We start from the raw sequence: 13,101 nt of genomic DNA, 5'->3' as shown, positions 1-13,101 counted from the left end.
CTCCATAGCCGTCGACGGAGCTTCTTCTCTCTGTTCTGACCCTCCATAGCAACGATAGCTTCCATCTTCTTTGGTCTTCACAGAATCTCCATCTTCTTCCTTTCTCACTGGATTTGTTGTGTTCACGGTTCACTTGGCTACCATCCCAGTGACTGTCACGGTTTTGGCTTAATAATAAAAAAAAAAAAGGAAAGTGGGCAGTACTAAGTTCTTTTAATTATGGTGCATGGTGGCCCATCTCTCCTATGCTTTCCAGCCGTGACACTTTGGAGTTTTGGATGAAGAAATGAAGGCTTCTTTTCTGAACCGTGATGCTCCTACTGCTGGACCGTGACACCGTGCAGCTCTTTCTCTCCCGTGAACTCTTTATTTTTTGTGGGCCGTGACAACACACCTTCTCAATTTCCATGTGCTAGTCACTTCTTCCAAGACACAACTGAATCAGCAAAGACACAACTGAATCAGCCCCTTGCTGCTGGAAACGTGAAAATGTGCAGGCCTTTGGTCTCTTCCATGTGCTGCTATCCCTCAAATGCTGGACAACGTGTGTCTAGGCCGTGGCAACAATTTGTTGGACGTCACCACCTTCCTTGCTGCTGGACAACTATTTCTGTTTCAAATCGTTGTTCAAGCGCCGTTTGTCGATGTTCAGGCACCGTTTTTCGCTGTTCAGGCACTGTTTTCCGCTGTACAGACACTGTTTTCCGTTGTCCAGCCATTGTTTTCCGCTGTCCGCACCGTTTGACCGATGTCCAGGCAAAGGAAATCCTTCCAAGACAACACTGCAAAGGAAATCTCTTGTGTTTGAAGACTTTCCAAGTTGAAGTTTCTTAGTGCTTGTATTTTTCTTATTGCTTGTATTTGCAATTTGGTTGATTGATGTTATTTCCATTTGAGTGTGTTTATTCCAAGCTTGGCTCATACAATATGTATGATCCAGCTTGAGGGGGAGTGTTAGAATTATTGTTAGTGTGTTCCAACTAAAAGTGAGTTGTGTTCCATTCACTAAATCCTATAAGTATAGGATTAAGGAGAAGGGTGTAAACCAATAACTAAGTAATATACATTTCATATTCCATTTTAACAATCATTAATTTTTTTCAAATGAAAAAATTAAAATAAATTTAAATTATATTATCTAAACATTAAAAAAATAATTTGAAATTAGATCAATTCATATTCAAATGATTTTGTTTGAAGGAAAGAAATTAATCAGTGATTAAAAAAAAATTCCCTTTGATTAGGGTTCACATCTCTTATTTGTTTTTTCGATCTTTATTATTTAACGTTAAAATTCGAAGAGAATGTAAGGATAAACTTAAATACTAATTTATTCTCTATTTTGATTAAATTTGTTTACTTTTATAAAAATATTATTCCTAGTCTTAAACTGAAAATAAACATTTTCATTACCTTCCATGATTCAAAAAATTACTATAAACTTTTGCGGCATTGACTTTGTCAGGGATACTGCTTAAAATTATATTATTATTTTATATTTAAACATAAGAAAAAAAGTTATATCTAAAAATCAAGCAATCCTATTTAACAATATTATTTAAAATATATTTCCCTTCATTAGAATTATTAATTTGACCCATGATTCCAGGCCTAGTCCAAACCCATTCTTGAAAAAGCCTCCTCTTAAGAAGCCTCTCAAATGGAAGTCAAAAAAAAGCTCCAACCCCCAAAACCCCCTCTCAAGGGGGTTAGAGTCAGGGTTAAGGTGGGTTTAGTCCACTAAAAACTTTTTGAAAACTAAACTTCAATATTCTCATAATAACTATTAAAAGTACTAAATTTTATATTCATGTAATTGATTTTTTATTTCAAATTATTAAATAAAACTAATTAATTATAGTATAATAGAATATTTAATATTCAAAATAACTACTTTTTTAAATAATTAAAAACAATTGCAAACCACGTACTTAATTTTATACAACTAAATAGTATTACAAATTTATTTTATTAAAATATTATAAAAATGTTTTATTTTGTTGTCAAAATTAATACAATTATGTCTTACATTGCGGACAACAATTATTAGAAAATTATATATAATTAGTAATATCAAAATAACCCCAAAGAGAGATAATAACATATTAGATTGATTTAATATTTGTACTGCTTTTACAGTTCTTAAAAAGAATCATTGTTTTGTTTCCTCGACTTCTAAAATAACACTCAGTCTGTTTTTAATTATTCAAAATTAAAAATAATTCAAAAATTTATTATCTAAAATTTTTGGATCAAAAATAGTATTAATATTTTATGTGTAAATTAAACTTATGTTAATTTCTTAAAAATTTATAAAAAAAATGAAAATTTTAAATAGACTTAAAGTACTAAAAAATGACAAATATTATAGTGTTTCAATTCTTTAACTAACACATAAAATCATTTATTTTTAACTTTCAATTAGAACACATAACATAAATGTATACTTATGTTTATGTTTATGATATTTAAAATGTAAACATTTTGAATGAGTAGTACGACGAGATTGAATCCTATGAGCGAATACAACTACAGCCTGCACAAGGTTTATGAGTTTTTTCTTTTTACTTATTATTTATATTATGAGCATGATTTGTTGAGTATAAAATGAAAAAAAAACATTTATATTTAATTTCTTTTCAATAGCTTTCTAAAAAAATAAAGAAGCCTCATTTTTTTTTTAAATTAAGAGCTTCAATTAGAGAAAATCTTCTCTTAAATTTCAATTAGGATAATTTTAGATAGAAAGTTAATTTCTGACTTATAACCTAAAAAACAACGAAATTAAATATTTAAATTTCAAATTTATAAAATGATCCTTTAATTATATACTTAGAGAATCTAACTCAATAAATATTGTCATTTTGCTTTTTCTTCTTAATTCTAAAACTCTCCTCCTATAAAAATTTCAATTTATTTTCTATAGTAACTATTTTTGTAACAAATTAGGAGTTAATTATATTTTTTTTGTATGCAAAATGAATATTTTTTCTAAAAATAAGACCCATGGGTTGGCCCTGGCCTACAGAGCTTTTGAAGATATTTTGGTCTTGTGAGCTTTTTCTACGAGGGGCTTTTTGACCCTGTGAATTTTTCTGGCCCCAACCTACATGGGTTAGGGCCAAACCATGTAAGGGAGACCGAATTGATGGGTTTACCCTTCATAGATATAATTGAGGGTACTTTAGTAAAAATATTTCTTTATTATATTAAAACAAGACCACAAATAAACCTGACTATTATTTTTAATTAATAAGAAAAAACATTTTTTCTTATATATAATTTCTGAGGTAGTATTTTCTAATTTATCTATCTTTTAATACAAACTTTAAAAACAAAAGTGACATTTATATCATTGAAAAAAATTAAATAACATTTTGGTACTGAAAGCATTACTTATAATTCTCAATATTCTTTTATGTTGGTGGTTGTTAGTCTCTTAAAATATTCTTTGTTGTTTTATGGTGACTCACCATATTATGTAATATTGTAAAAATATGTGTGTTTTTACCATATCTAATACTATTGTATAGAGTCGATTAAATATTTTTATTTCTTTTTAATTTATGAGACGTTTTTTAAGAATAAAACTGTAACGAAGTTTTACGTTCCAAGATGAACATTCCTGTTCTGATCCTAAATTTATCGAGTAACATTGTTAGGATTAACCACCATACATATGAGATATTATCCACTTTAAAAAATATCTCAATCATTAAAACATGTTCATAGGAACTTGGCATGCATTAAAAAGACATGTCCATCAAGTAACATTGTTAGGATCAAACACCACTCTTATTTACTGCATTAAAAATTTAACGGTTCATAGAACTTTATATAACAAATTTTATAACTAACTTATTATTACCTAGTAATTTATGCTTGCACGAATTTATTACTCAGAACATTGAGCTTGTCACTTAACTTCTCAACCTATAACCCCACCTATTTTGAGGCAAGCTTCCTAACCTACACATTTTTTAATTTCCTTCCTATAAACGTGGTCTCATTTTTTAAAAATTCCTTTCTATAAGAATTATTTTATAGTTGAATGATGCACTTTTTGAATTCGTGATTGCAACCCCTGAGACTGTTTGTGTTTAACCAATGTTTCAATAAATATGGTCTTATTTTTATTTTTACATTGCGTAATTTATAAGTTAAAATTAATTTTCAAATTATAAAATCTGCTGGTCAATTTTAACTTTCACATTACACACATATCTAGAAGTGAAAATTGACTTTGAAAAACATTCAATATGGAAACAATTTTAACTTTTTATTATACAAATTGTGGAATTCGAAAGTTTCTTTTAAAGAAGAAAATGACTTGAATTCTAGCAGTTTTCAGAAAAGCTAAAAAAAAAAATTGTACATGGGTGCAACAAGTAATTTTATAGGTTTCATATATGAAGTGGTAAAAGAAATACAGCCCAGCCCTTTTATTCTCCACGGGCCTCAACCTCCGCCCAAAAAGAGCAGATACCTTTCCTTACAGGGTCTTGCTTCCTGCACCCCCATAGCCCTATCGAAATGATCTTTCATTAAAAATTAATGAAAACCCTAATATTTCCCCTTTTTCACACATCAGCGCCAGGGTCTTTCTTCCTGCTCCCTATAGCCCTTTGAAAATGATCTTTCATTAAAAAAATATTAACCCTAATATTTCCCCTTGTTTCAAACATCAGCGCCGCACCTAACTAGAGATTGTGCACCTCCATTGCCGGAAGGCCGCCCCTCCGTTGCCGGCAGCCTGCAACGCCCTTCACCTCCTTTGGTGGAAGCCGCAACGGCCTGCCCTGCATTAGTCGTAGCCGCAACGCCTTGCGCGTTAATTGGTCGAAGTTAGTGAAGAAGTAAGTGGTGCTTCTTTTTGTTGCATCGTGCGGCGCGGCAGAGTGAGGTCAGTAAAACCAAATGTCACCAAAATTCGTGCTTTGTTAATCAGCAAAATTCTAGTGTGAGAAAAATTCGTTTTTTGTTAATCAACTTGAACGAGAAGAAGAGGAAGGTGTTTCTACAGACACTAGAAAACGATGAATTCTTCGGAGGAAGAAAAAGAGGTCGCTGAGATTGACGCAACAGAAATTACATCCAACGGCGAAAACGCGAAAGTGAAGAAAACAAAGAAGAAGAAGAAGAGAGTGGCGTCGAAGGGCGCGGAGAAGCGGGGCGTGTGCTATCTGAGCCGAATCCCTCCTCACATGGACCACGTAAAGCTTCGCCACATTCTCTCTCAGTTCGGTGATATCCAACGAATTTTTCTCTCTCCTCAAGGTCTCACTAAATTTTCGGATTGTTCTTTTTATTTGGAAAAAACATGAAATTAAAATTGATGATGTTTCGCTGGGTTATTTTTTAGACTCTTTTTTTTCAATTGGAGTTTAACATTGATTGTAAAATTACTACTTTATGTTTTAGCTTAGTTGTACTTTATACCGTTCAACCATCATCAGTTCGTGAATTTTACCAGCTAAGTTTCATGCATTTTTCCATTAGCGTTTTGTTACACATGCGTGAAAATTTAAAATTATGGTGGTAAAAAATTATCAAGAAAAAAACATAGAAGGTAAATTTTGCATAATAATAAGAGCGGTAACATTTTTATGGTTTGGATGCCAGAAAAGCATAGTAACCAAATGTCTAGCTATAAGAAGTTAGTCATTGGAAATCACCTTAAACATCAGGGCATTCTAATGAAATTCTAGAACGTGTATATTATTTATTTATTTTGAATTTTGTTGTGACTGGGGACTTTGTTATTATTTGATTTTTCAGGTTCTGCTACCCAAGTGCCTTCTAAGCGGTCCCGTGGATCCCGAGACCAAGAATATGCAGAAGGGTATTTATCTATGTTTTATTTTGGAATAGGATTGGTATCTGATTGAAGTTGTTCCAATGTTTGCTGACTTTTCTGTTGTTGAGATTTGAATATGATCATTGGTTTTCTCTCTGCTGTGTAGATGGGTTGAATTCGGTGATAAAAGGGTTGCTAAGAGGGTTGCCAGTATGTTAAATGGTGAACAAATAGGTATGTGTTTGAATCTTGTCACTGTCAGACACCTGCCCCTCTCTCTCTCTGTTATTCATTCTTAAATGAAAATTTTTATGTTAACGATTCTAGAATATTAGTATGTCTTAATTCTCATGCTTTGACTATTATACATCTGTATGAAATTTTTTGAAAAATTGATATGGTGTTTATTTGTAGTTGCAGTATTGTATATACCAATTGTTCTTGCTTCTTCAGTCTTTTTGATGAGAATAGTAATATTGTATTATAAACCCTAGAATTGGTTTATTCTTTAAGTTTAGTGATGTTTCATAGTGCAGTATGCTTACTGTAGCAGGATATTTTTCTTTAACTTGTGTCTGTCTGTATGAATTTGGTTTTCAAGTTTTTGATTTGTATTCTTTGTCTTCAAGGGGGGAGAAAGAGGTCATCATTCTACTATGACCTTTGGAATATTAAGTACTTAAGTAAGTTCAAGTGGGATGATCTGACTGAAGAACTAGGTGAGCGCTTTATGATCAGTGTCTTGTTTTAGTGGTGGAGCTTAAGCTGTTTGTGCTGAAACAATGTATATCTTACAGCATTTAAGAAAGCTATTCGGGAGCAAAAGCTGGCTGTAGAACTTTCTGCTGCCAAGAGAGAGAGGGATTTCTATCTATCGAGAGTTGACCAGTCACGTGCTTTGAATGCTATAGAGGAGCGGCTAAAGAAGGTATGCTATTATGTCTACATATTTCAAAGACTTAAAAAGTAAATTTGGTGTACCATGCCATCATTACCTTTGGTTTAAACATTGGAGGAATGTACTTCAGGCATTGAATTTCAGACAAGAAACCTTATTTTGATTAATAGTTTATTTGGTTGTATGAAAGCCAACCCCAATAAACGAGAAATGGGCGGTAAATCTATTGATTGACATTTTCTTAATTTTTTTGTGGTTGGTACCTGACTTTGTGGCTTATTTTTTTTTCTGGTATTGGGTGATATGATATAAGTAGCATAGTGAAAGATCATTTCCATTAAGGAAATAACTAAACGATAGTTAGTTTTCTTGTCTGTTATTGTTTGAAGTTGTCAGCTTTCAAATATCTTGGGGTGATCTGCAAATAGGTAGCATTTTTCATAATACTTAAAAAAGTTCTCCATTAATTGGAGCATGAAAGCGAGCAAGAAATGAAGCTTTCTATTTAGATGTAGTTTTCTAATTTGAAATATCTTGCTTGTTATACTTTTGGCTTACCTTTGAATTAAAACTTCTTGCTACAGTTTTAACCTTCGAGGAATTCTGAAATAGCTAGCATTATTCAATTCTCAACTTTAACAAGAAGAATTATATTTTCTAACCATAAACCTAGTAAAAGCTCAGTCATCCCTGCTTCTTGAGTCTTTTACTGTATCTTATTTTGGCTTTCATATAGCAGTGATGAGTGGCAATTCTGGCAGACCATGAGATAGCATTTTTACTGTTTTCTATTCATCTAACATGATCTGTCTCTAAAATAAGTTACTGATGAGTTATGGAAATAGAAGTCCTTTCTTATATAATTTGTAAATGTAAGTCCATGAAAATTGCTTCTCTAAATGGCAGTAAGGTGTATCTATTGTATCTCCATACGATCACAACAGTCAATGTAGCTGATACCCATTTTTGGCTACTGTTTTTCGACCGCCTTTCTGGCCTATATTTGGACCTAATCTAACAATGAGAGTTGCAGATAAGTTAAATAAATTTGATTTTGAGAACAGTAAATTAAATCATGGGTAGCTTTGGAATCTACTGCAATTTTAAATGTTCATTTGTGTTAGGAACAGTGCCTCAAACTAATAAAGACCCAAGCCCAAGCCTAACTAATAATTTGTGTTTTTTGCTTTTGTAAAAGGTAGAAGATATAGAAAGGGGAATTTAGCTGCTAGTTAGTTAGTGGAGCTTGATGTGTGTATTTCTGTTGTAAGGAATGATGTACTGATGAGGAGACATCTTTTTGGATGATCATAGGAAAATTGGAGCAGAGAGTTTCTCTTGCTTGGGGGAGCCTTGAATCTCATCCACTCCCATCTCTTGTTTCCTTTATTTCCTGATGTTTGTCATTCCTTTTGCAACTACCTCTGTTAGAGGCTGTTTCAGCTTGACTTGCAATATAAATAGTATACTTCTATGTTTCAGGGAACTCAATTACTGATTTTTAATAAGTTGAGTTCTACACTTTATTGATTAGACTAAAACTTGGAAAATTCCTACTACGTGGTGACATTTGATACTATAGCTACCACGGATTTCTGATTCTTTACTTAAAGCCTCAAAGATTCTTCAACTATCATTTTTCTGCCTTAAATAATTTGCTTCACAAATATGGCAATCAGAAAGTTATTTCAAAGACACGTTCAGCTATTTCTTTTCATTTTTATTTTGTGGTCCATTGCATGTGCTTAATTGTACAACTTGTTTCTATATGAATTACTGAAGCTCCTTAAAATTAGACTCACATGATGAGTAGCTATGATTGTCTTCTCTGATAGAAGACCAATTTTTCTGGATTACTCTTTACTAGCCACAAAGATTCTTCAACTATCATTTTTTTCCATAAATAATTTGCTTCACAAATATGGCAATCAGAAAGTTATTTCAAAGACACGTTCAGCTATTTCTTTTCATTTGTATTTTTTTTTTCAAATTTCAACAAGTAATGTCTATATTGAAGAATTAGTTCATACTGACATAATTACATTTTGCTTGCACAGAAGCAGAAGATTGAACAAGACTCGGGAGTGGCAAAAGTGATTCGTCATTTCCCTCAAACAAAGCCTATAGCTGCTGATGCGAAGAAAAGTAAACCTGAGCTCTCAGACGATGTATTGGATGCTGTAAGTAACAATTTCATTATTAGTTAGAGATAATAGTTCTTGGTTTAAATTTGTTTTTAGTGTATTTTGGTCCGAGTAAAATCTTTTGTTATCTGCTCATGACTTGAAGAGAAGTTGAGTGGACCATAAATGATATAATGTTTTCATATAATATTTCTGAAAAGAATCGAAATTCCTTAAAATAAATATTATTTTTTTTAAGAAGAATGGTAAAGAGCCAAAATAGTAATTTCAATTTTTTGAGGAATGAAAACTAATATAAAAACAAAAACTTAAAGTTACTCATTTTGAGACTAGAGTAGTTATTTCAAATGTTATATAAATTTTAAATGACTGGAAATAGTTATTTCAAATTTACCAGAATGAAAAATTAAAACAAAAAAACTGTAGGAGCTAAATGTTAATTGTTTTACTGGTGTTTATATTTGTGCTTTTCATTGCCCTCTCTTTCCTCTCTTGAAAATGTGCGGTAACTTAATATATGACGTTGCTAGTTTTTAATTCGAAGGGTTTCCATTTTGTTCCTTGCAGGTATTTGGTGGCTCGTAATCTTATGTATTGATAGCTTCAACATCAGGATCCAAAAGGTTCATTGTAATTTTCTTTGTGCTTGGCTCAAATTGGTGGTGATGTTTTAATTTCTATGTATTTATTAATTTTTAGTGAATTTTCTAGAAAATGCCTTATTTTGTTGATATAGGTTTTCGAAATGAAAATTAATGCAATCCGTGTATACGTAAAACATTCTAATTCTTTTGGAGAGTCAATTCAAATTATTAGGAGTCTAGTTGTGGTAGGTAAAAAAAAAAGTTAATACTAATATTTTCAAAAGCAAGATTTTTATAAAGCCATAGTAAGTTTTAAAGATTTTTTGTGGGCTGTGAGATTGTGAACGGGTTTAATATGATGAGAAATTTGATTATTAAACTTTAATTTTTTTATTGGACTTTTTCTTTTTTTCATTTATGTATCTTTCATAATCTTTCATCATAGGTTTTTTTGTTTATGCCTGCGATGTATTTTTATTATGGATTTGGTGTGGTTTTTTCAAGTTTTCTTGTTTCTTTTGTTTTCTTGTTTGTTATTTTGTTTTAATAAAACCTTCTTGTTATGGCATTGATGGCTAATATGAACTTACGGGAAAACAAATTGTTCCTTTCTAGAGTGGAGTGGAAAAACCCAATTTAGCAGTTTAGAAAATATTTAATGTGTTTACAAGGGATCTTGAATGTGGACCTTTGAACAATAGACATAATTTGAGTGACTTTGAAATTTTTGATGTGTGCTCTTGAAGGTTGAACATGAAGGAAGATTTATTTGCAAAAGATTCTCTAGTGCTCAAATTAATAATAGAATTGGGATTTTTTTGAGTAAGAGAGAATATCAGTATGATGGTGAGTTTGCATTCTCTAGGAAATGTTACATGTATTTTTTAATTTTGGGCTTATGCTATAATATTAGATAACCTGATATCCAATAATACAAAATAATACTTATCTCAAATTAATAATAATACTGTGATATCTTACTGTAAATAATAATATCAAACTAACGAGATTATGCTAAGCTTTACATTATATCAATTCCCATGTACTTCTGTGTGTAAAAATATTTCATTGAATATAATTGAAAAACTTAATTTCAATCAATATTTAACAAATAAATGGTGATTGCATTTAGAAAAGATTATGGAAAAATAAAAATAAAATAGTGTTTATGAGAATGTGTAACATTTATGACAGTCATCATCTCAATGCATCAGTATTCTTTTGAAAATCTTAATCATATTCTTTTGTATCAGTATGAATGGTTAATAAAGTTTAAGATAATTTCAAATAATGAAACAGTCATCATCTCAATGCACACATTTAGTCGAATTTCTTCCTTCGAAATGCCTTATAATTCATTCATTCATACCATTATTTCAACTTAGAAATCAAATAACACAATCAAGCAAAGCTCATAAAATTACATACCAAGACCAGTTTTCCTTAACTGACAAAACTAAAATGGCTCTAAGACAATCCAACATCTTCAAGAATCAAATAATATTTTATTTACACAATACTTTATTTACACGTAAAAACAACAAAAACATATTATAATTGATTTGTAGAGACTTGTATTAAAATCTAATATCACATGTAGACCAAGAGATGCAACATAGATTTGACAAATGAAGAACTAAGAAAACCAATTTAGTCAAAGTGAGAAAATAATTTATTAGAATTGAAGAGCTCATCCTGAGGATCATTCTAGCGGTTTTAAATCGTTAAATAGAGAATAAGAAATAGTAAGAAAGAGAAGAGAAAGGGGTAAATGATAAGCCTTCAAGCCCTGCCAAGGATGAAGGCACATGTTTAAAGAGAATAAACATGTTTAGAAGGGAAGCTTCTAAATCTTCTCTTTTTTATAAGGTTTTAGTTTTGTGTTGACTTTCTTTTTATTGACATGAGTCGAGTTTACTTTGTTGACTCAACTTGAGTTGTCTTGTTGATCTTCTTGTTTGGTAGTTTATTTTGTAGAATAAGTTACGACCATTTTCAAGGAGAACAACATTACATGGAGTTAAAAGAGACTCGTCCTTGGACCTACACATAGATGACGCATTTTTGGAGGAAGCTTGGAAAGTAAGGTTGACCTTCCCTTCTAGAAGGTTAATGTTGCCTAAAGGATAAGCTTAGCGACCAAGCTATATCAAGTCTCATGCAAGGAGTCTCCTTTTAGATGACTTATTTTTTAGAAGCATTTTTTATGTAATTGCTTCTTAGTCCTTAGCTTTGTGTTTTTTCTAAAATACCTTTTTACAAACTCTTCTAAATTTGTAGAATGGTTGAATATTTTGAGTAAAATTATCATATATTTGACAATTTGTGAGAGTGCTCTTCTTTGAGGGTATGTCTTCTCTAATCTTATCTTTAGTCAGTTTAAGTGGCGGTATCCTCATTTGTATTGGATTGGTGAGCCATAGTGATGGAAACAACTCCACGAATCAAAAGAAGGCAGCGAAATGGTTTGATGAAGGAATTCTATGATGCACGCCAAGTGTGAAATGGTTCAGTGGAGGTTTGGTGAATGTGAAGTTTCTTAAGCTCAGAAGGCCTTCCAAAGGAGAAGGAAGCTAGAGGAAGAGGTGTGAAATTAACATTAGAAGGTTTGAACTTTAAGGATATGACTAGAGCAATCTTATCAGCATTTCACTATCTCATCAAAGTTGGATTTTACATGTGTTAGAATAATTATTAAGTCTACCTATGATTAGTATAGCAGAGCCTAGAGTAGGTAGTTGTGTTTTGGGTTATCTATAATGATTGTTCCTAGCAGTCTAGGACAATCTCTTCATCTTCCATCTATCTATTGTATCAGATTTTTATCTATATAAATAATAGAACTGAGAAGGGTCTTCTAAGCCCTTCAGAACTATTTTTCTCTATTTTAGATCTCAAGTTGGTATCAGAGCAGGTTCATCCTGCTCTGGTTTTCGTTCTGGGTTGTCCACCAGCACTGTCACTGCTGTTTGCACCTGTCCGGTGTCGTTCGCCGTTGTCCGCGGTTGTCTCGCCACTATCTGCAACTGTTAACTGCAGTTTGAAGTTCTTCAACTTGGTTGTCCGCCACTATCTTCACCATTTGGCTTATACTTGGTCTTGAAAACCCACTTTACCTCAATTGCATGTTTGTGCTGAGGTAGCTCTACCATTTCCGAAGTTTTGTTCTTTTCAATGGCCTTTAGCACTTCAATCATAGCTTTTCTCCACTCCTTTACATCAAACGCTTGTTTCCAGGTAATAGCTTCTGCATCGGCTAGGAAAGCGAGGTGTGCTTGTTCACCAAAATCTACAACGTCACTGTCAGCAAATACTTCATAATCAACTAGCCTTGAGGAAGGAAATCTCATCCTCTGTGATCTTTTGTTGTTGACCTCATCACGTATCTCAGCCTGTTCAACACCAGGAATGCTATCTTCCAGCCAGCTAGGAGCTATTGCAGATTCTTACTCGCCTCAGTTTCAAGTTTCTTATCTGTCTCAGCCTTCCTCCATTCGAACGTGGCACCTTTGTCCACAATCATATCTCTACTGATCACAACTTGTTTCTTCTCAGGGTTGTTCAACTTATAAGCGCCTGTGGGGTGATAACCGATGAAGATAAAAGTTTCGCTTTTATCATCCAACTTCTTCGTTCATGTGTTTGAAATGTGTTTGTAACACACTGAGCCAGAGATTT

General features: G+C 32.2%; 1 protein-coding gene across 5 annotated transcripts; it reads left to right on the top strand.

The window, feature by feature from the left end:
• The first annotated feature begins 4,572 nt into the window (after positions 1–4,572).
• Positions 4,573–11,745, top strand: LOC108343685 (pre-rRNA-processing protein ESF2). 5 transcript variants are annotated; one of them, XR_008244947.1, is made up of 9 exons: positions 4,573–5,277; positions 5,779–5,842; positions 5,964–6,031; positions 6,427–6,516; positions 6,595–6,725; positions 8,753–8,875; positions 9,407–9,462; positions 10,170–10,269; positions 11,401–11,745. XR_008244947.1 is itself a non-coding variant. In XM_017582013.2 (8 exons), exons 1-7 carry the CDS (start codon positions 5,037–5,039, stop codon positions 9,422–9,424), a joined length of 735 nt encoding a protein of 244 aa, XP_017437502.1. In that variant the 5' UTR covers positions 4,573–5,036; the 3' UTR covers positions 9,425–9,462; positions 11,401–11,745. The 5 variants fall into 5 exon arrangements, 3 of the variants coding, with proteins under 3 accessions (XP_017437502.1, XP_017437498.1, XP_052723413.1); XR_008244946.1 differs by having other exon boundaries at positions 11,389–11,745; XM_017582013.2 differs by lacking the exon at positions 10,170–10,269.
• Positions 11,746–13,101: the final 1,356 nt, after the last annotated feature.

The sequence above is a fragment of the Vigna angularis genome, chromosome 8 (assembly GCF_016808095.1).
Source record: "Vigna angularis cultivar LongXiaoDou No.4 chromosome 8, ASM1680809v1, whole genome shotgun sequence".
NCBI classification, from domain to species: domain Eukaryota; kingdom Viridiplantae; phylum Streptophyta; class Magnoliopsida; order Fabales; family Fabaceae; genus Vigna; species Vigna angularis.
Note: the sequence above shows the minus strand (reverse complement) of the source record. Positions and strands in the feature narration are given on the sequence as shown.